General features: G+C 46.1%; 1 protein-coding gene across 1 annotated transcript in view; it reads right to left on the reverse strand.

Annotated features, from left to right (window-relative positions):
* Positions 1-21,744, reverse strand: part of FAM168A (family with sequence similarity 168 member A) — a 181,258-nt gene that overhangs the window by 110,834 nt on the left and 48,680 nt on the right. The window contains exon 2 of the mRNA XM_089659847.1: positions 11,302-11,389. Coding sequence (XP_089515973.1) covers positions 11,302-11,371 — 70 coding nt within the window. The 5' untranslated portion in view covers positions 11,372-11,389. The remainder of the gene's footprint in view (positions 1-11,301; positions 11,390-21,744) is intronic.

Here is a 21,744-nt window from a genome sequence, read left to right on the forward strand (position 1 = left end):
TCCCCTGCAGTGGGGCTGTGCCTGCACTGAAAGGGTTAATAGCTCGTTTCTGTCTAGGGGAGAGATGAAGGGAAGATATACTTACCTGATCCAGAGGTGGACTGACAACTCATGGGGCCCCCGGGCAATAGGGGATCATGGGGCTCCTGTGTCCTTGCCCAAACTCAGAAAAGCCTATCAAAAAGGTACCAGGGGCATCTCATGAGGCCCCCTACTGACCCTGGGCCCTCGGGCAGAGCCCAAGTTTCCAAATGGTCAGTCCACCCCTGACCTGATCCTCCTTTCCTCCCTACACAAGAGCCCTGCGTTCTAGCAATCTTGAGGGATGGACTGTTCCTGACATCAAGTCCAGAAGGTGCTCCATAGACCTGCTCTGGATGTGAGAACTCCAGGAACAGTCCACTGCTGGATTGTGGGGGAGCGCAGTTTGCTTGTGGAGTGGAGGATCAGATAAGTATAAGGGTTTCTCCTCCGCCCTGGACAAAATGAGCACTCAACCATTACAACGTGGGCACAGCCCCACTGCAAGGGAAACTTTTTTTTTTTTTGGCCCACAGTTGGACTTTAAAATTGCACACGCTCATAAAACAATGACAAACCTATGGTACCCAAAAATGTCCATAGGTGACGCTTTAAAAACCCATGCAGGTCACCAATTTTGAGTTAAAGTTGAACTAAACTTAACAAAAACCTGCAAGCAGGCAGCTCTTTATTATTGCAGAGAAGACTGAATGTCTCTTCTGAAATAAACGCTTACCTGCCTGCTCACCTCCTACTGAATGTACACTGAGCTGAGCTTGTGCAGCTCTACATGCAATCCCAACACACTCCAGCTGTGCCGAAATGACTGATCCCCATGTACGAGAGGACATCAAACCACCAGCCCATCAGAAGGTAGAAAACCCAGCACCTGGAAGTAGCTGGGAAGAAGATGGCAGCAGCCTGTGATGGATTTAACAACCGCATTTATGGTTGGAGGAGAGTATAGAGGTGAGTATTTTGGGGGTTAGTTCCACTGCAACTGTGAATAGTGGACCCAGAATTATTGTTCTCACGCTGGTGCGTGCAACAATCGTCATTTTGTATGCAGATGCACCAAACACGTGTCAGTTTGTATGTGCACACAGAGAGGCTTCAAAAAATAATATATTAATGGATTTAGACACTTTTGCTCATCTCAGCACGCCACATTTAAGGACTGGTTAGGCTGCAATATATACATTGTTTTAGGTTTTCATTCTTGGGTTTAACCACTTCCCATCCGGAAGCAGCGGCAATGTGAGGCTCCTGCACAGCTCACAGAGCGGGAACCCAGAAATCCACACATCACCCCGATATAGCGGATCACATGGTATTTTACTATGTGATTGCAGTGTCCAATCAAAGCAATCACATAGTAAACAATACAAAGTAAAAAGTAAAGATCAGTTCTCTCTGCTCTCACTGTCTGAGCAGAGAGAAGAGATACCGCAGCCTGTGAGTGTACCAGCATCCTGATCGCCGCCATACCCCATACCAGCGTCCTGATCGCCGCCACACCAGCGTCCTGATCGCCCCCACACCAGCGTCCTGATCGCCCCCACACCAGCGTCCTGATCGCCCCCACACCAGCGTCCTGATCGCCCCCACACCAGCGTCCTGATCGCCCCCACACCAGCGTCCTGATCGCCCCCACACCAGCGTCCTGATCGCCCCCACACCAGCGTCCTGATCGCCCCCACACCAGCGTCCTGATCGCCCCCACACCAGCGTCCTGATCGCCCCCACACCAGCGTCCTGATCGCCCCCACACCAGCGTCCTGATCGCCCCCACACCAGCGTCCTGATCGCCCCCACACCAGCGTCCTGATCGCCCCCACACCAGCGTCCTGATCGCCCCCACACCAGCGTCCTGATCGCCCCCACACCAGCGTCCTGATCGCCCCCACACCAGCGTCCTGATCGCCCCCATACCAGCGTCCTGATCGCCCCCATACCAGCGTCCTGATCGCCCCCATACCAGCGTCCTGATCGCCCCCATACCAGCGTCCTGATCGCCCCCATACCAGCGTCCTGATCGCCCCCATACCAGCGTCCTGATCGCCCCCATACCAGCGTCCTGATCGCCCCCATACCAGCGTCCTGATCGCCCCCATACCAGCGTCCTGATAGCCGCCATACCCCATACCAGCGTCCTGATCGCCGCCATACCCCATACCAGCGTCCTGATCGCCGCCATACCCCATACCAGCGTCCTGATCGCCGCCATACCCCATACCAGCGTCCAGCATTTTAGGATCTCAACTGATCAATTTTCTGAGAGATATCCCATAGATTGTAGATTCTACTTTTACAGACTAAATCATTTACACTGTCTTGGGTTATTTTTACCCCACAAATGTAGAACACATACCAGCTTTCTGATCACCACCATACCACATACCAGCATCCTGATCACCACCATACATCATACCAGCGTCCAGCATTTTAGGGTCTCAACTGATCAATTTTCAGATATATATCCCAGTTTGTAGACTAACTTTTACACAGACAAAATAATTGACACTGTTTTGGGTTATTTTTAACCCCCAAAATGTAGCAGAATATATTTTGACCTACATTTATGAAGAAAGATTTGCAAAATTTTAATCACAAAAACTAAAAAAATATTTTTTCTTAAAAATTTTTGGTATTTTTTCATTTATATAGCAAAAAAAAAAAGGGTGATCAAATACCACCAAAAGGAAGCTTTGCGCGAACAATTGTATGGTCATGCAACACTGTACCCAACTTACTTACATTTTTATGATTTTTTTTTATGAGTATGACAGTGATGAAAGCTGAAAATTGGACTGAACTGGACTGGAAGCGGGCTGAAGGTGTCCAGACTGGAAGGGGGCTGAAGGTGCCCAGACTGGAAGCGGGCTGAAGGTGCCCAGACTGGAAGCGGGCTGAAGGTGCCCAGACTGGAAGCGGGCTGAAGGTGCCCAGACTGGAAGCGGGCTGAAGGTGCCCAGACTGGAAGCGGGCTGAAGGTGCCCAGACTGGAAGCGGGCTGAAGGTGCCCAGACTGGAAGCGGGCTGAAGGTGCCTAGACTGGAAGCGGGCTGAAGGTGCCCAGACTGGAAGCGGGCTGAAGGTGCCCAGACTGGAAGCGGGCTGAAGGTGCCCAGACTGGAAGCGGGCTGAAGGTGCCCAGACTGGAAGCGGGCTGAAGGTGCCCAGACTGGAAGTGGTTAAACACACTTTAATGGGAACATATTAAAGCTAGCTAGTATAGTAAAACTAAAAGCAACATTTCTTTTTTTTTTTGGAGTTCTGGATAGTTTTGATAAGGTACTTTTAAAGGCTTTTGTAAGCGGAGGCTGCAGCCTTCCCCATTACAACACTGAGACTGATCAGGTGATGACCGTGAAGGCAGACCTTCCCACTGAACAGCCAATTGGAGACAGCGCTGACAAGGCTTAAGCTGGCCATACATAGATAAAAAAATGGTCCGGTTAGGCAGCAACGGGCCACATTCCGACCCATATATGGGCTAGCTGGATGTACACAAAAGTTGATCGATCGATGGATTTGGGTACAACCACCCTGTTGGGTGTTTCCCGAACAATCAGTGACGCCAGCTATAGCCAGCAACATTGATCTCTGTATTCTGACGGCGGGAAAAAGTCTCTCAGAATACAATATCTCAGCAGGAAGGATTCCCCCATCCATATTGAATGCGTGGATGGAGGAATCAGCTCATATATTTTTAGTCAAACCGCTGATCGAACGAAAAAAAAAAAAAAAATGATTTATCGGCTGCTTTACCCAAAACCTACTGAACACAACTAGCTAACAATCAGCAGTAAAACTTAATAAAAAATGCTTTCAATGTACAAAGTTTGCTTGGCAGCGATTGCTCCACTTGCTAGACTTTCACAACATGCTGAAAAAACACTGCGATCTCTGCAGCCTTTGGAAAGGGACGATGTGACGGTAGAACTCATTAGTATTCTTTCTGTACAGAATGCAGGTAAACGGCTTAGAGGAGACCTATTTTTCCCCATGGCGCAGAATGCTCTGTTCTTAATGTATAAAGAAGAAATGCCATTTAAGTGAGCAATCAGCACATTGCACTGCTGACCTCGAACACCAAACACAATGTTCTCTGCATAGAAAAGAAGCCGCCGACTTGGCAGCCGGCTTCCTAAAATGAACCTTGGTGAGGACGAGGATAAAAGCAGTAAGACAAGTTCAACCCAATCATTTTAAAGCAGCCATTCTCAACCAAGGTTAGCTAGGGCTTCCGGGGAGTTGTGGCTGACTTCCCATCTGATGGCGCCTGCAGGGGGTGTGGCTTGGCATTGGCGGCGTGGCTTGGCATTGGCGGCATAAAGATCTACCTCTTGTGAGCTTTGCTAGGCGCCCTCATCTCTTGCATCCATTACAGCAGACCTGTTGCTGATCTGGGGCTGCAAAGGTCAGAGACCCACTATAATACATTCCGGTCTCTTCTCCAGACCTGAACCTGCTGGAGAAATTATCAGACTGGCGCCTGCAGCCTTTCTCCCGATATCCTGCCTGGGCTGCCCGTTTCTTGCCGGACCGGCAGTGCTGTTCCAGCTGCACTATTATTTTACTAACCTAGGGCAGCTGGCCCATGCTGGGGAGAGATCATCTGGAATAGTTTTCTTTTTGTAAATAAATGGAGGAGCTGTGAGCGGAAGTATCACATAGGCTTTCCAGAGTAGAGACCCTACAGCAGCCTTTCTAAATGTTTGCAACACAGAGGAACCCTTGAAATAACTTTCCAGTCTCAGGGAACCCCTGCTAAAAAAAGAGTACATCTATAACTCATGATACACTGGTGTGATGGTCAGTGGAAAAAATGCTTCTTACACTTGTGGTCATTGAGAAGAATTCCTCCATTACAGGGAACCAAAACGATCAATGGTGTCAATGGGAACTAATCTGAGAGGCAGAAATTGCTCACTGCTCAAGTAACTCCTAGAAACCTCTGGAGGAACCCTAGGATTCCATGGAACCCTGGTTAAAAAACCCTGCTCTAGAGATAGCTAATGCCGCCATGCAACAAACCCTGAAGGATCTAACCACCAGACAGACTAGACATCCATCAAGTGGTGGTTTACCTTACCCCAACTAGCTGATGGTGGATGCAGAGTTCCAAGTGTCACAAGTTAGCTTGCAGACTTTTGTGTGTTTACTCTTACCTCCATGCTGCTCTTGATTCCTTCACGTGTGTTGTTGTGTGCTCACCTATGGACGTCGTCTGCTATTCCCTGGGTTTATGTCCTTTCCTTCCATTACTTCCTGTCCCACCTCCTTGTCTGCCTGTCTATTTAAGATGTGCTCTGACTGGGCCACATTGCCTGAGCAACGTTTGTTGATGGAGCTCCCCAGTGTTCTTCTGAATCCGTTTAGTATATCTGTGTACTGACCCCGGCTTTGGCCCTGACATTCCTCCTGTATTGTCTATCCATGCACCGACCCCAGCTCGTTCCTGACATTCCTGGTCTTCCGCCTGTCCTGACCTCGGCTTGCCTACTGGATGGATATCCTGTCTCTACTCCCATTGCACCCTGCTTCTGCTAGTGGTCTCTTCTACCTCAGGTGGGTGTACCTGGGGGCCGCAACCTGGATCTAGCCTGCTCCAAGTCCATCCCCACCATCAGGGGCCCTGGTGAACAAGCAGGCTGGGGCTTAGACTCCGTGCCCTGGGGAACCCCAAGCTGTGGTTTTATAGAGCTCACTACCATAGACGTGACACCAAGTCCAACACCACTTGGCAGAGCGATTGCAAGTGTGTCATTCTGGCCACCCAAGTGAGGGGGATATTCTTCCCACCACCAATGAAAGGGGCATTTTCCCAATGATCCTTCATAGACTAATCCTGCCAGGAGACATGAGACCTAAAATTTATTCCAAGGGCTCTTCTGGGATAAAAAGGTTGAGAAATGCTGTGTTAATGGGCTCTGACAGATGGCCATACACAGCAAAGTAACAGTGATTTCTCAGGCCTCCCCCACCCACAAATACTCATCTTATGCATGGCGCACACAATGAGAAAGTCAGGACGGAAAAAAAAAACCGCACTCAGAGATTGTCCGATAATCTGATTGCTAGTACACAGCTTTTGGGAGTCGATCACGACAGTCCATGCGATCGACGATGCGATGGTGGCTGCACAGTCCCAAATCCAACACCACTTGGCAGAGCCAGCAGAGTGATTGCAAGTGTCTCATTCTGGCCACCCCTGTAAGGAGGATATTCTTCCCACCACCAATGAAAGGGGAATTTTCCCAATGATCCTTCATAGACTAATCCTGCCAGGAGACATGAGACCTAAAATTTATTCCAAGGGCTCCTCTGGGATAAAAAGGTTGAGAAATGCTGTGTTAAAGGGCTCTGACAGATGGCCATACACAGTGTTTGCTCAGGCCTCCCCCATCCACAAATACTCATCTTATGCCTGGCATATACAATGAGAAAATCAGGATGAAAAAAAATGCACTCTGAGAGATTGTCCGATAATCTGATCGCCAGCACACAGCTTTTGGGAGAAAATCACGACAGTCCATGCGATAATGGCCAAAGGGACAAGCAGGAAAATATTTAATGTGTGATACCACAATGAACAGTTTTCATGTAATCAATATAGTATTCATCCATAAAAAATGTATTGACCAAGACCGCGTATGAAACAAACAACCCGGAAGGAAAAATGGCAACAAAAACAATCTGGGTATACAAAGAAAAATGTTCTTTTCTTCTTTTTAAGGACATTCCTGATGGACATAACTCCAAAGACTGCGATTGGAAGTGCTGACTCTTGCATTCCTTTTGTAAGCCCTCCATTTGGAAGACATGACCCTTGACTACAGACGAATCTATGTGCGCGTAACAAATCTACATGCAGAGACCAGTGTACAAATACAAGTGTACAATCCATACGCACACGTTCCTGCGTTAAAAATGGCTGTGTGTATAAGTGGGGGCTGCAGCGACTGTCGGCTGGAACCAAACAGAATCAGCAAGGAAAAATGTCACCAGCACACCGAGGATCACCAATATGGGTCCAAACGTTTTTAACCACTTGCCGTCCGCCTGCGGTTTATAAACGGCAGGACGGTGGCACTCCAAGGGCAGGTTGCCGTTCATAAACAGCACCCGCCATTTCTAGTTGTGCGCGCTCCCTGGGATGTCAGCACCGCGATCCGGTGCCCGCTGTGTCCTCCGGACGCAGTGAAACACCAATCGTCGGACGGGACCTCTGTACGAGGTCCCGATCATGTGATCACTGATTGGCCAATCAGTGATCACATGCAAAGTAGTAAGCAAAATGTCACTTGTGACATCATTGCTTACTATGTGTGAAATCTGTGAATGATCACAGAGGTCACATGGTACAAGGCTATTCACAACAGCCTTGTACCATGTGACAAGCTGTGACCAATCACAGCTCACTCAGTAGTTCTCAATGACTGCAAGAATGCAGACAGAGAGAGAGAAATGATTGCTTTTACATCCAATATGGGTGTAAAAGCGAACAGTGTAAAAAAAAAAAAAAAAATCATCACCCCCCCCACAAGTAGTACTGCTAGGGTGACAGTATGTTTAAAAAAAATATATATATAAAAAAAATAAAAGTATAAACAATTGTTTTTGACAAAATTATAATTTTTGTTTATAAACTAATTTGGGTTTTTTTTTTTACTAAAAAGATAATTGAATCACTGTAAAAAAAATAAAAAAAAATATATATATATATATATATATATATATATATATATATATATATATATATCTTCATCACCCCACACAAGTAGTGACATTGTACGGCTAGGGTGACAGTATGTTAAAAAAAAAAAAATATATAAAAAAAAATAAAAATGTAAAAAAAAAAAAAAAAAGTTTAAAAATTATAATTTTTGGTTATAAACTAATTTGGCTTATTTTTTTTTTCACTAAAAAGATAAACGGAATACATTTTGGCCAAGATTTATGATGAAAGATTATTTATTTGCAAAATTTTATAAGAAAAACACTTTTTTTCCAAATTTTTGGACTTTCATTTACATAGCAAAAAAAAAAAAAATCCCAGCGGTGAATAAATACCACCAAAATAAAGCTTTATCTGTCTCAAAAAAAGGGTAATAAATTCATATGGGTAATGTGTTGCATGACCACGCAATTGTCATTCAAAGTGCGATAGCGCTGAAAGCTGAAAATTGGCCTGGACAGGAAGGGGGTGGAAGTGTCCGGACTGGAAGTGGTTAATGAACGATCACAGTTACAGCAAGGCAACATTTTGGAGTCTCGCAGGACCCCTTCATCAGGCATGTGACACATGCCTGATGAAGGGGTCCTGCGAGACTTCAAAACTTTGCCTTGCTGTAACAATGTGATCGCTCATTAAAATTTTTGGACCCATATTGGCGATCCTCGGTGTGCCAGTGTAAAAACACATCGCAACACTTTAAATAGATATAGCCAAAGGCATGGCAAGCAGAAGTCACGCGTACGTTACGCCACTTTCGATTACACATTGGTACATAGCTACGCACAGGGGAAGTTGTAGGAGATCTTACAAGAATTTTCGGACACTTAGTAGGACTCTGGTGTTCAATTTGAGGCCAGCATGCAAAAACTCCTGAACGATTTGGCCGATTTTCTCAACTTGTATACCAGGCATTAGCTGCACTTTCTTGCAGCTCCTTCCTTCCGTGACCCAGGGTCATGTGACAGAGATGTCTGAGTCAAGTGACTGTGCTGGCATAGCGACTGGATGCAAGGCCCAAGCATCAACTTGGAGCAATGGGTCAAATACTCCTCCATGCCTGGAAGTGTGCAAAAGAGCTTTGAGGGAGCACAGGTAAGGAGAGTAAGGAGAGGGTTGGGGGGATCATTTGCAGAGACACTCACTTTTCCATCCTGCCCCCCTTCTCCGTCACTCAAATCCATGAATTTCCTTTCTCAGAAAAGCAATATTTATTATATGTTTTTACATAGCTGCGACAATTTAGCCCCCATTCACATCGATGCAACTTGTCATGCCATTTGACGGTTCAAATCGCATGACAAGTCGCACCCCATCATCGGTAGTGGAACCGTCCTAATCGGTGCAGCACCTGACATCTTCGGAGTCGCGGTGATTAGAAAAGTAGTTCCTGCACTACTTTTGCCAATTTCTGGTACAGCTTGCATTGACATCTGTGCATGAAGTCGTACAGGTGTCTTACAAGTCGTGACTTTGAAATCGTGCGACTTCAAGTGAAGTCGCACGATTTCAAAGACATATTCAGTGTGAACCAGGGCTTATGCAGCACTATACATATAGATTGTACATTCACATCAGGCTCCCTCAAGGAGCTTACAATCTAAGGTCCCTGAAGCTGGTCATAGATGGATTGAATCTCAGAACAGTTCTCCAATCAAATTCAGTACAACCAGCTTGTTAGATTTTTTGCATGCGATTACTGCTGGCAGTTATAACCGCTGGCAGTGATCATTGTGTTCTGCTGGAAGGGAAGACTCCATGACAGTAGAACAAAATAGCACTGCGGGAGGGATTCCTTAACGACTATGTTGATGGGGGAATCTATTTTCTTTCCTGCAACCTGTGGAATCACATCATCTTTGGCCTGCCTAACTCACATTCTTACATTCCAGGACTATGTTGACGGGGGAATCGTGATTCCACAGGTTGCAGGAAAGAAAATCATCATCTTTGGCCTGCCTAACTCACATTCTTGCATTCAAGGACCAATTTAAACACAAACTAACCTATGAGCAAGTCTTTGGAGCAACACAACTTAAAGCGGAGTCCCACCCATGTTTTCATGTTCCTTGCAACACAATGCTCACCCGCAGAACAGTCTGTAATGGCAATTATCTATTTTTTTCTAAATACCTTATTTTTCTATATGTAGTCTACACTTCTGGTACCGGACGCCTAGGCGATTCCCTAGGGATCCTGGGATATCGCTGTCATCTATCTCAGGAACCTATAGGCGATTCCCTAGGGATCCTGGGATATCGCTGTCATCCATCTCAGGAACCTATAGGCGATTCCCTAGGGATCCTGGGATATCGCTGTCATCTATCTCAGGAACCTATAGGCGATTCCCTAGGGATCCTGGGATATCGCTGTCATATATCTCAGGAACCTATAGGAGATTCCCTAGGGATCCTGGGATATCGCTGTCATCTATCTCAGGAACCTATAGGCGATTCCCTAGGGATCCTGGGATATCGCCGTCATCCATCTCAGGAACCTATAGGAGATTCCCTAGGGATCCTGGGATATCGCTGTTATCTATCTCAGGAACCTATAGGCGATTCCCTAGGGATCCCGGGATATCGTTGTCATCTATCTCAGGAACCTATAGGCGATTCCCTAGGGATCCTGGGATATCGTTGTCATCTATCTCAGGAACCTATAGGAGATTCCCTAGGGATCCTGGGATATCGTTGTCATCTATCTCACGAACCTATAAGCGATTCCCTAGGGATCCTGGGATATCGCTGTCATCTATCTCAGGAACCTTCAGACTGCACTTGCCTTCCTTCCGGGTGTTGATTGACAGGTTGCCATAACGGGGTGGGAACTTCCGCCGGCACTGCCATTGTTATGGCAATCTGTAAGCAACACAGTGCGCCGCGTTGTCTTTACTGCGCAGGCGCAAAATCGGGGGTACGTGCTGGGTAGCCAGCTGCACGGAATCCCAGAAGTAAGTAGGAGCGGGCTTCAGATGCCCACACTAGTAATGGCTGCTGCCCACACTAGTAATGGCTGCTGCCTGTCTGCTCTGATCCTGTGATGAATGTCATATTTACAAGTAAGAAGAAGAAATACACTTATAACAGTATCCGATTTATATTGTGCAACTAAAGAGAATCACAGGGGTGCCTTTTGGAGAAACCTGCCAAGGAGACTGGAGCTCCGCTTTAAGAGACTGCCCACCCACACTGTATGTGAAAAAGGGCTTTTGGATGCTATAGTTCTGGGGGTGTTCCTATGTCAATAGGGACTGAGCTCCCAGCAGCTGCGCCTGCAACAATTTTACAAGCCTGGGGATGTCACAGGGAACAATAAAAGCTGTTCCTGTTGAGGGGCAAGATAAATTTTAAAAAAATATACCAAGATATATGGAGATTTATGGGGGGAAATTGTGTACTGCCTAGAAATACACTCTGCAAAGAAGGACTTTAAACAAGCTGAAACTTGGGATTTTACACCAGAGGATAGGACAAGGAATACAGGAGCATAGAAATGTACTTCTTTCCCCTCAACAAAATACAGGCACACCAACATACCTGCGTAAGTCATGTTTTTTGGATTTCCGTAGGGAGTCCCTGGCTGCACAGGGCTGTAAACGGGATTCATTGTGGAAGACCAAAATCTCTGCAAAAACAAAAAGAAGATACACCCATCAACCAAAAAGAAGGATCAAATATCTATTGAACAAATCTATAATGGTCATACAAGTGTGGAATATTTAAGAAAATATGACATTTTTAAAGAACTATAAACTATTACTACACCCGGTGTTTAGAATATTGAGTTTGGTTGAACACACACCATGTCTATGTACAGGCGTACCTCAGTTTACAAACAATTCCGTTAACGTCATTTTCGGTTAACGAATGAAAATCCATTAAAAATAATGCCTCGGTTTATGATTTTTTTTTTTTGCAATACCTTTAATCACTAGAGGGGACACTGGGAGTAGGAAGGAGGTCCCGATTCCTCTATATAGATCTTTATATCACTAGAGGGGTCACCAGCAGGGGGAAGGAGGTCCTGATCCCTCTATATAGATCTTTATATCACTAGAGGGGTCACCAGCAGGAGGAAGGAGGTCCTGATCCCTCTATATAGATCTTTATATCACTAGAGGGGTCACCAGCAGGAGGAAGGAGGTCCTGATCCCTCTATATAGATCTTTATATCACTAGAGGGGTCACCAGCAGGAGGAAGGAGGTCCTGATCCCTCTATATAGATCTTTATATCACTAGAGGGGTCACCAGCAGGAGGAAGGAGGTCCTGATTCCTCTATATAGATCTTTATATCACTAGAGGGGTCACCAGCAGGAGGAAGGAGGTCCTGATCCCTCTATATAGATCTTTATATCACTAGAGGGGTCACCAGCAGGAGGAAGAGGTCCTGATCCCTCTATATAGATCTTTATAGCACTAGAGGGGTCACCAGCAGGAGGAAGAGGTCCTGATTCCTTTATATAGATCTTTATATCACTAGAGGGGTCACCAGCAGAGGAAGGAGGTCCTGATTCCTCTATATAGATCTTTATATCACTAGAGGGGACACCGTCAGGAGGTCCCGATTCCTCTATATAGATCTTTATATCACTAGAGGGGTCACCAGCAGAGGAAGGAGGTCCTGATCCCTCTAGTGATATAAAGATCTATATAGAGGGATCAACAGCAGGAGGGAGGAGGTCCTGATTCTTCTATATAGATCTTTATATCATAGAGGGGTCACCAGCAGGAGGAAGGAGGTCCTGATTCCTCTATATAGATCTTTATATCACTAGAGGGGTCACCAGGAGGAAGGAGGTCCTGATTCCTCTATATAGATCTTTATATCATAGAGGGGTCACCAGCAGGAGGAAGGAGGTCCCGATTCCTCTATATAGATCTTTATATCACTAGAGGGGTCACCAGCAGAGGAAGGAGGTCCTGATCCCTCTAGTGATATAAAGATCTATATAGAGGGATCACCAGCAGGAGGAAGGAGGTCCTGATCCCTCTAGTGATATAAAGATCTATATAGAGGGATCACCAGCAGGAGGAAGGAGGTCCTGATTCTTCTATATAGATCTTTATATCATAGAGGGGTCACCAGCAGGAGGAAGGAGGTCCTGATTCCTCTATATAGATCTTTATATCACTAGAGGGGTCACCAGCAGGAGGAAGGAGGTCCTGATTCCCCTATACAGATCTTTATATCACTAGAGGGGTCACCAGCAGGAGGAAGGAGGTCCTTATTCCCCTATATAGATCTTTAGTTAGACCTAATTTAGAATACTGTGTCCATTTCTGGGGGCCTCTCCAAAAAAAAATACTGATAAGATAGAACAAGTCCAGAGACGGGTAACAAAAAGAGTGAAAATTCTGGAGGTTAAAACATATCAAGAGTGAATTCAGGAACTTAACATGTCCAGTCTGGAGGATTAAAACCTTTAACTACTTCAAGAGGGTGAATAAGGTTCAGGAGGGCAGGATTTTCAACATGAAACCAAAATCAAGAACATGAGGACAGGACCCTAAGGGCTCGTTCACACTTGACTTTATTTCTAACTCTTGCCAAACACCCCTATAGTGTTGCACAAGTGTTAGACGTTTGTGAAGCGTTTTTAACGCTCTGCAAACACTTCCAAAATGCCTTATGTGCGGTTTTGAAGCGGCTGATAGGCATTTGCCAAGAGTTAAAACTGCATCACAAACATCTATAATGAAGTATAAATGGTATGAATGCTCCGCAAACGCCTCGCAACCACACACGCCAGCCAGGCGTTTGCGGAACGGCACCATAGACTTGAATGGGAGGCTTCAACTCCTCCTGACTTGACAAGTGGCATCCGTTTTGCTGGGACGCTAACGCTTCTGTGTGAACAGCACTGTGTGCTGCCATGTGCAGAATTTTCAGAGGCGTTTGGGAAGTTAACGCTTCAACGCCTGCTGACAGAGCTAGTGTGAAAGTAGCCTAAACTAACTGGAGGAAAGCTCAAAACTAATCTCAGAAAGTACTATTTTACTGAAAGAGTAGTTGACGTTTGGAATAAACTTCCAGCAGAGGTAGTGATCCAGTCAACAGTAAATAGCGTCAGACATGCGTGAGACAAACATAGATCTATATCCATATCCGCCACCCCCCTCTGCCAATCCCTCCACTGGCTTCTGATTGCCCAGCGCATAAAATTCAAAATGATTAACATTGACGTACAAAGCTGTTCATAACATTGCCCCAAACTACATCACCGACCTGATACCCATCTACCACCCAAAACGTACTCTCCGCTCCTCACAAGACCTCCTACTCTCCAGTTCCCTGGTCTCCTCCTCCCATGCCCTCCTCACAAGACCTCCTACTCTCTAGTTTCCTGGTCTCCTCCTCCCATGCCCATCTCCAGGGCTTCCCCCTACTCTGGAACTCACTACCCCAATCCATCAGACTGTCACCTACCCTCCTCACCTTTAGGCGCACCCTGAAAACCCATCTCTTCAGGGAAGCCTACCCCGCCCTCACCTAATTGCCGATCTCCTCCACTCTTCCTACCACTCCATCCCCCAAAGCTATTTCCTCCTGTACTACTCTCCCCTCCCTCCTAGATTGTAAGCTCCAAGGAGCAGGGCCCTCAATTCCCTCATGTATTGTTTTGTATTGTTACTGTGCTGTCTCGTGTACTGTCTCCCATTATAATGTACAGCGCTGAGCAAACTGTTGGCGCTATATAAATACTGTAGTATAATAATAATAATCTATACTCAGACAAAAAAAAAGTAAATAAAAAAAAGGAGAAAAAAAGAAAAAAGAAAGAAAAAAAAAACAAAAAAAAAACAAAAAAAAAAAAAAAAACGGTCTTTTTCTGCCGTCACTTCTCTATGTTTCTAGTGCTAGAATGTCCCACTTGACACCAACTTTTACAGATTTCAGCAAGTTCACAGGCATGCCTGTTCTCAATACCTACAGAGCAGAGTCAAGCCTGTAATTCGGTTTCACGGAATGCTTGCAACCTGTACAGCTTAACCTGGAGGGTGCCGTTTGCCGTTTTTGTTCGCCCCTCAGCAAAAGTGGCTTTTGTGTTTGAAAAAAAAAAAAAACAGGTCTGAGTTTTGCTAATTACACCGTATTCTCTATGCTATTCAAATGTGAGCGCACTCCTCCACATCTGAGATTTGCGGTTAATCTGAAATATGGCCGCTAGAAGCCTTGAAGGATTTCTGCAGCCGTGGCCTGCGGCCTGTTGATAAGACGATATCTGTAATGACATCAAAGAGAAGTCTTAATACAATCTGTAGTATGTGACGGAGGAGATAACGGCGCAGTCACTTCATCAAACCGCAGGAGCTGGCTCCGCTCTCACGCTTATCTCCTGAAGGATCGCCGATCTCAGGGAGGTCATCCGGGGACACTGGAATATAGATTATACTCTCCCTCCTGGGCTCCTCACCCATTAAAAAACATAATCTATTATCAAAACCCCTACAAAAAAATAATCGGAGATGGAGTTGGGATTTGTGGCCGGGTCTGCGCAGCTCTGCCGGAATGCGGCCCGGGGAAAGTGGAAGTGACAGGTCCCCAAGCGACCTTGCACCGAGGATTTTATCGACACAGAATTCTGCAGCTTCCAGTCTTTTGTCTTCTTTTCCAGGGTGGCTGCTGACAGCTCTCTGCAGCTACAAATCACCGCAGCAAATGGGAAAGCCGATGAATCTGTAATCAGCTCACAGCCACAAAGACGGAGCAGCACAATCACAGAAACTGCTAAGAAATGGTCATTTTAAGGACTGTGGGTTCATTTTTTTTTTTTGGCTAGGTAAAAAAAAGGTCACAGAAAGGGGCCCCCGGGCAATAGGGGATTAGGGGCCCCTGTGTCCTCGCCCACACTCAAACCACACCCAAAAAAGCCTATGAAAGGTACCAGGGACATCTCATGGGGCCCCCTACTGACCCCAGGCCCTCGTGCAGTGCCCAGTGCTTGAATGGTCAGTCCACCCCTGGTCACAGCTCTTCCTTGCCCACGGAAGCTGTACAGAGTGAAGGGATAGCAAAGGAAAGGGGAGTAGGGGATGCCAGCAGTGGTGTATTTAGGTTTTGTGCTGCCATAGGCAACACAAAAATCGGCACGCCCCCCTGCACAGAAAGAGACTGACATTGACCATGAACACCCGAGCCTTCCACTACCACTGCCCCCCATACACCAGCCACCATCCCCCATGGCGAGAGAGAGAGAAACACACTCACCTTCACAGCCCCAGGAACGAGAATAGGGCTGTGCATACACAGTCAGGAAAACCCACAGCATCTCTGGGAACCCACATAGCATTACTTCCTGCAATCCATCTGTCCTTAGTTCAGGCATACAAGCATGAGGGTGTGCTTAGATGAGAAAACCCCTCCAGCAGACTCCTGGGATGTATGATTTAATTTGCCTAGGCAAAATACCAGGAAGTAATTGATTAAAAGAGAGAAAAAAAAAAAAAAGGAAATATAATAAACCTTCTTATCGTTTTACTAATTCTAGCAGCATAAGGATTAAAAATAGTTAATGTTGATTGAGAGAGTGAAGTTCCACTTTAAGAATCCGATTCTCTCTGCTTTTTCTTTCCATAATGCTCCATGTACACGGGACACTTCTGAACGATGGAAACTGACTGCTGGAAAACGTAGGTTAAAAAAACCTGTTTAGCCGCGTTTACATTCCTCGTTTATGCACGTTTACGTTTAGAAGTTTTTTTTAAAAAATAACCTCAGGAGACCTTCCAAAATGTCCAGAAAAACAGTAAAAAATTAACTATTTCAGACATTTTGAGAGAAAGAGAGCAGAAGCAGAGAGGGCAGCATTTGCTGAGATTAGCTGGCTTTTCTTTTGTGGTGTTTGGATGTGTTCCAGCTCACATCTGTGCAGACATTGCAGCGGTGTCTAACATTATTATTATACAGGATTTATATACTATTATTATATAGGATTTATATAGCGCCAACAGTTTGCTCAGCGCTTTACAATATATTGGGAGACAATACAGCAACAATACAGTTCAATACAAGAGGGTAAGGAGGGCCCTGATCCTAGGAGCTTACAATCTAAGAGGGAGGGGCTAGTGGTGCAAAAGGTAGTAACTGTGGGGGATGGACTGGTAGGAGGAATAGAAGATTCCGTTATTAGCTGAGGGCAGGATAGGCTTCCCTGAAGAGATAGGTTTTCAGAGATCGCCTAAAAGTGAGCAGAGTAGGCGATAGTCTGATAAATTGGGGTAGAGAGTTCCAGAGGATGGGGGAAGCTCTGGAGAAGTCCTGGAGACGAGTATGGGAAGAGGAGACAAAGGAGCTAGAGAGCAGGAGGTCGTGCGAGGAGCAGAGAGTACAGTTTGGGTGATATTTGGAGACAAGATCGGTGATGTAATTTGGGGCAGAGTTATAAATGGCTTTATGTGTTATTGTTAATGTTTTGAATTTTATCCGTTGGGTAATGGGAAGCCAGTGGAGGGATTGGCAGAGAGGGGTGGAGGACACTGAGTGGAGACCAGTGGAGGGATTGGCAGAGAGGGGTGGAGGACACTGAGTGGAGACCAGTGGAGAGATTGGCAGAGAGGGGTGGCAGATACAGAACGGTTAGTAAGGTGGATGAGTCTGGCAGCAGCATTCATGAAAGACTGAAGAGGGGATAGCCTGCGATGAGGCAGGCCAATGAGGAGGGAGTTACAGTAGTCAAGGCGAGATATAACAAGGGAGTGGATAAGTTGCTTAGTGGTTTCCGAGGTTAGGAACGGGCGTATCTTGGAGATGTTGCGGAGGTGAAGTCTACAAGATTTGGACAGTGATTGGATCTGGGACTGAAAGGACAGATGGGAGTCCAGGATTACACCTAGTGCCCTGGCATGAGGGGAGGGAATGATGATTGTGTTATTGATCTTGATAGAGAAGTCAGGGGAGGGGGGGGACGGGCTGGGGGGAATACTAAGAGCTCAGCTTTGGAAAGATTGAGTTTGAGGAAGTGGAGTGACATCCATGCCGATATGTCACTTAGTAGGTTAGTAATGCGAGAGGAGACTGAGGGGGTGAGGTGAGGAGGAGACTAAAGGGGTGAGGTGAGGTGAGGAGGAGACTGAAGGGGTGAGGTGAGGAGGAGACTGAAGGGGTGAGGTGAGGAGGAGACTGAAGGGGTGAGGTGAGGAGGAGACTGAAGGGGTGAGGTGAGGAGGAGACTGAAGGGGTGAGGTGAGGAGGAGACTGAAGGGGTGAGGTGAGGAGGAGACTGAAGGGGTGAGGTGAGGAGGAGACTGAAGGGGTGAGGTGAGGAGGAGACTGAAGGGGTGAGGTGAGGAGGAGACTGAAGGGGTGAGGTGAGGAGGAGACTGAAGGGGTGAGGTGAGGAGGAGACTGAAGGGGTGAGGTGAGGAGGAGACTGAAGGGGTGAGGTGAGGAGGAGACTGAAGGGGTGAGGTGAGGAGGAGACTGAAGGGGTGAGGTGAGGAGGAGACTGAAGGGGTGAGGTGAGGAGGAGACTGAAGGGGTGAGGTGAGGAGGAGACTGAAGGGGTGAGGTGAGGACGACACTGAAGGGGTGAGGTGAGGAGGACACTGAAGGGGTGAGGTGAGGAGGACACTGAAGGGGTGAGGTGAGGGGTAGAAAGATAGATTTGTGTGTCATCAGCATAGAGATGGTACTTAAAGCCATGGGAGTTTATCAGGTGACCAAGGGAGGAGATGTGGATGGAGAAGAGTGGGGGTCCAAGGACCATATTTTCTTTCATGTGAAACCTCAAAGTATGGTGTAACGGGTCCATTTGAGCACCGGGAAAATGCATTTTTCATGATGAAAAAAGGCTCTGGACAGCATCTAGAAATGGAAGTTAAAACAACTTTCCAAGCGCAAATGCTTATAAACGCTGTTAGCCATGTTTACAACCGTTTGAAAAGCTGATAAAATCTACTCCTGAACGCAAGTTTGGTGCGTTCAAAAAAGCGACTGTAAACTCAAATGCCTGTAAATGACAATGTGTACATGGACACATAGGAAACCATTAGGGAGAGTTCAGGGGCTGATAAAAAAAAAATATATATATAATATGCAGAAAAGCTCCTGTACATGGAGCCGAATACCTTTAGGTAAATAAAAAGGCAATACGGCGCACGGCTCAGCTCAGATCCGGGGTCTAACCTCCACTGCCCCGGTAATTCAGGACACGGCAGACTTTTGCTTTTGACGTTCCTACAATGCGACAGAATTATTTGTGCGCGGTCAGAACAGATCGCTCGTCATTAAACATTTCGCCAAGCAGACACGGCAGAGGAGATGATCAGTCATCCGCCTTCCATAATCACATATCTTATTGTAAATCTGTTCTCAGAGACAGGATTCCAAATCAGACAAACACCGGCCTGTGTACTACGGGAGGGATACAATTCCTTTTCATCGGATAAACCGCCGCTACCTTTCATGCGTTCTCAAAAACTGACGCCTGGCGGGCATATACACCTCCTACTATTTTCTACGTTTTTTTTTTTTTAAAGAACAGATGAGTGAAGGAGGCTTATTATAGAAGTATTGGGTACATCCTGGATGGAACACATTTATAGAACGCCTGTGACAGTAGACAGGAATGGAGCTGACTCAGATGAACCAACAATAGAAAGGATTGCTTGCTGGCAGTTTCGCGATCCTGAAAATACCTGGAGGGAAGAGTTTCAGGCTACCCACAGACATAGCATGGCGGGCTTCAGGAAGTCCCATCTTTATTATTATTATACAGGATTTATATAGCGCCAATAGTTTGCTCAGCGCTTTACAATGTAACAGGAGACAATACAGCAACAATACAGTTCAATACAAGTGGGATAGGAGGGCCTGATCCTGGGAGCTTACAATCTAGTAATTTACATTTCAAGAACTGTAACACAGAAATGTAGCAGAGTGCAGGGGGTGACTGTCTGTTAAAGAGGGCCTGTACTATAGAAGCTGGTCCCAAACATGGAGAGCAGAGGGTGAGGGACTAGGCAACAATATTGCCTTTGGTCTCCCTGTAGATGATCTTTTTCCCATTACTGACTTACCATGCCTTGTACTCCACTGTCTCTGTGTGGAGGCAGCCATCTTCAAAGGGGCAAGGCTTTTCTTATATCATAACTGTCCCCTGATGACTGGTGGGGGAATATTCAACGAGCAGCAGGAGAGGCGAAGGAAAAACAGATTTATAGAAGTGATGAAGCAGAAGCAGGGAGATGCTTGCACTTCAGATCCTCAGATACAGCTTCTTCTCCAGCAAGGCGAACAGTGAGCAACACAGTATTGGCATCACCAAATCTCACTTCTGAGGCATCAGTGACTTACATCAGGAGTCTCCAAACTTTACAAAAAAAAAAAAAAAAAAAGCTAGTTTACTGCCCTTCAAACATTAGGGGGGCCAGGCTATGACCAGTAGGAGTCGAAAATGCCCTGGCATCGGTAGGAGTAAAAAAAAAAAAAAAATTACATCACTGGTGTCAGGGGGAGGACTAGTGCCCCGTCACTGGTGTCGGGGAGGACTAGTGTCCCTTTTACCTAACTGCACTGCATAGGCACATTCACATGCTAGGAAGTGCACTTCTATTGCTCCTTAGGCACAATTAACATCTCTACTATAGGTGTTCCAATGACATAGCAAATCCTAATATTTAAAGTTCAGGTCTGCTTCAAAGCCTAACTTTAGCCAAAAAAGAGTAATACTGAGAAAGCAGCGGGAGGAGAGGTGAAGGAAGGACAGATCTATAGAATGGATGAGGAGAAGTAGGGAGATCCTTGTACTGCAGGTCTTCAGGCACAGCTTCCTCTCCAGCTAGAAGAGCAGCAGAGTAGTGACATCACCAAATCTCCTGAGACTAATCAGCCATGGCTGGAAGTAGAGCCTTAGATCTCACACCGCAGATAAATAGATGTGAGGCTATAGAATAGGAGTTCCTAGGCACATTCACGTACCAGGAAATGTACTGCTATTTTTCTAGAGAGGTGCCAGGCAAAAGACACATGCTTAAGGGACGGTTCCAGTGCAATTTTTCCCTGCTTTCTTTCTACATCTCACTTGAGGACACGTGTTCTGGTGCATTTATGACATATTTTGCCTTGTTCCAGATGCGTTCCATACAGAAAAAAATAAAGCAGCATATTCTATTTTTGTTGATTGTACTGGAACACTCTGCATTGGTGTGAACTAGGGCCATTAGAAACCATGTTAAACACTGTCCACGCATTTCTGAGGCTGAATAAATGTGCACTAGACTGCTTCTGGAGTGAACCAGCCCTGAGGGTGCTCCTTAGGCACAATTCACATTTCTACTGTGGATGTTCTAAAGAACAGCAAATGTTAATGTTTTTAATACGTACGTATGTAACCTGAAGAGTAGCTGCAAGCATCAGAATAAAGTACACAACAGCAGCTGTAAATAGACTAGTTTTTGAAAGAGAGACCAATATCAGACCAAGGACACAATCCGGCTCCTTGCAGCAAGCAATCATGACAATGGCTGGATATTGGGGCAGCCATATTGTGCTCCTGGCTGGATATTGGCAGCCAGGAGCACAATATGGCTGCCCCAATACCCAGCCAGGAGGACAATATGGCTGCCCCAATACCCAGCCAGGAGCACAATATGGCTGCCCCAATACCCAGCCAGGAGCACAATATGGCTGAATAAAGTACACAACAGCAGCTGTAAATAGACTAGTTTTTGAAATGGAGACCAATATCAGACCAAAGACACAATCCGGCTCCTTACAGCAAGCAACCATGACAATGGCTGCCAATATCCAGCCAGGAGCATAATATTGGCTGGCCAATATCCAGCCAGGAGCATAATATTGGCTGCCCAATATCCAGCCAGGAGCATAATATTGGCTGCCCAATATCCAGCCAGGAGCATAATATTGGCTGCCCAATATCCAGCCAGGAGCATAATATTGGCTGCCCAATATCCAGCCAGGAGCATAATATTGGCTGCCCAATATCCAGCCAGGAGCATAATATTGGCTGCCCAATAT

This window comes from Staurois parvus, unplaced genomic scaffold (genome assembly GCF_062004578.1).
Source record: "Staurois parvus isolate SC_StPar_1 unplaced genomic scaffold, SC_StPar_1.0 ptg001192l, whole genome shotgun sequence".
NCBI lineage: Eukaryota > Metazoa > Chordata > Amphibia > Anura > Ranidae > Staurois > Staurois parvus.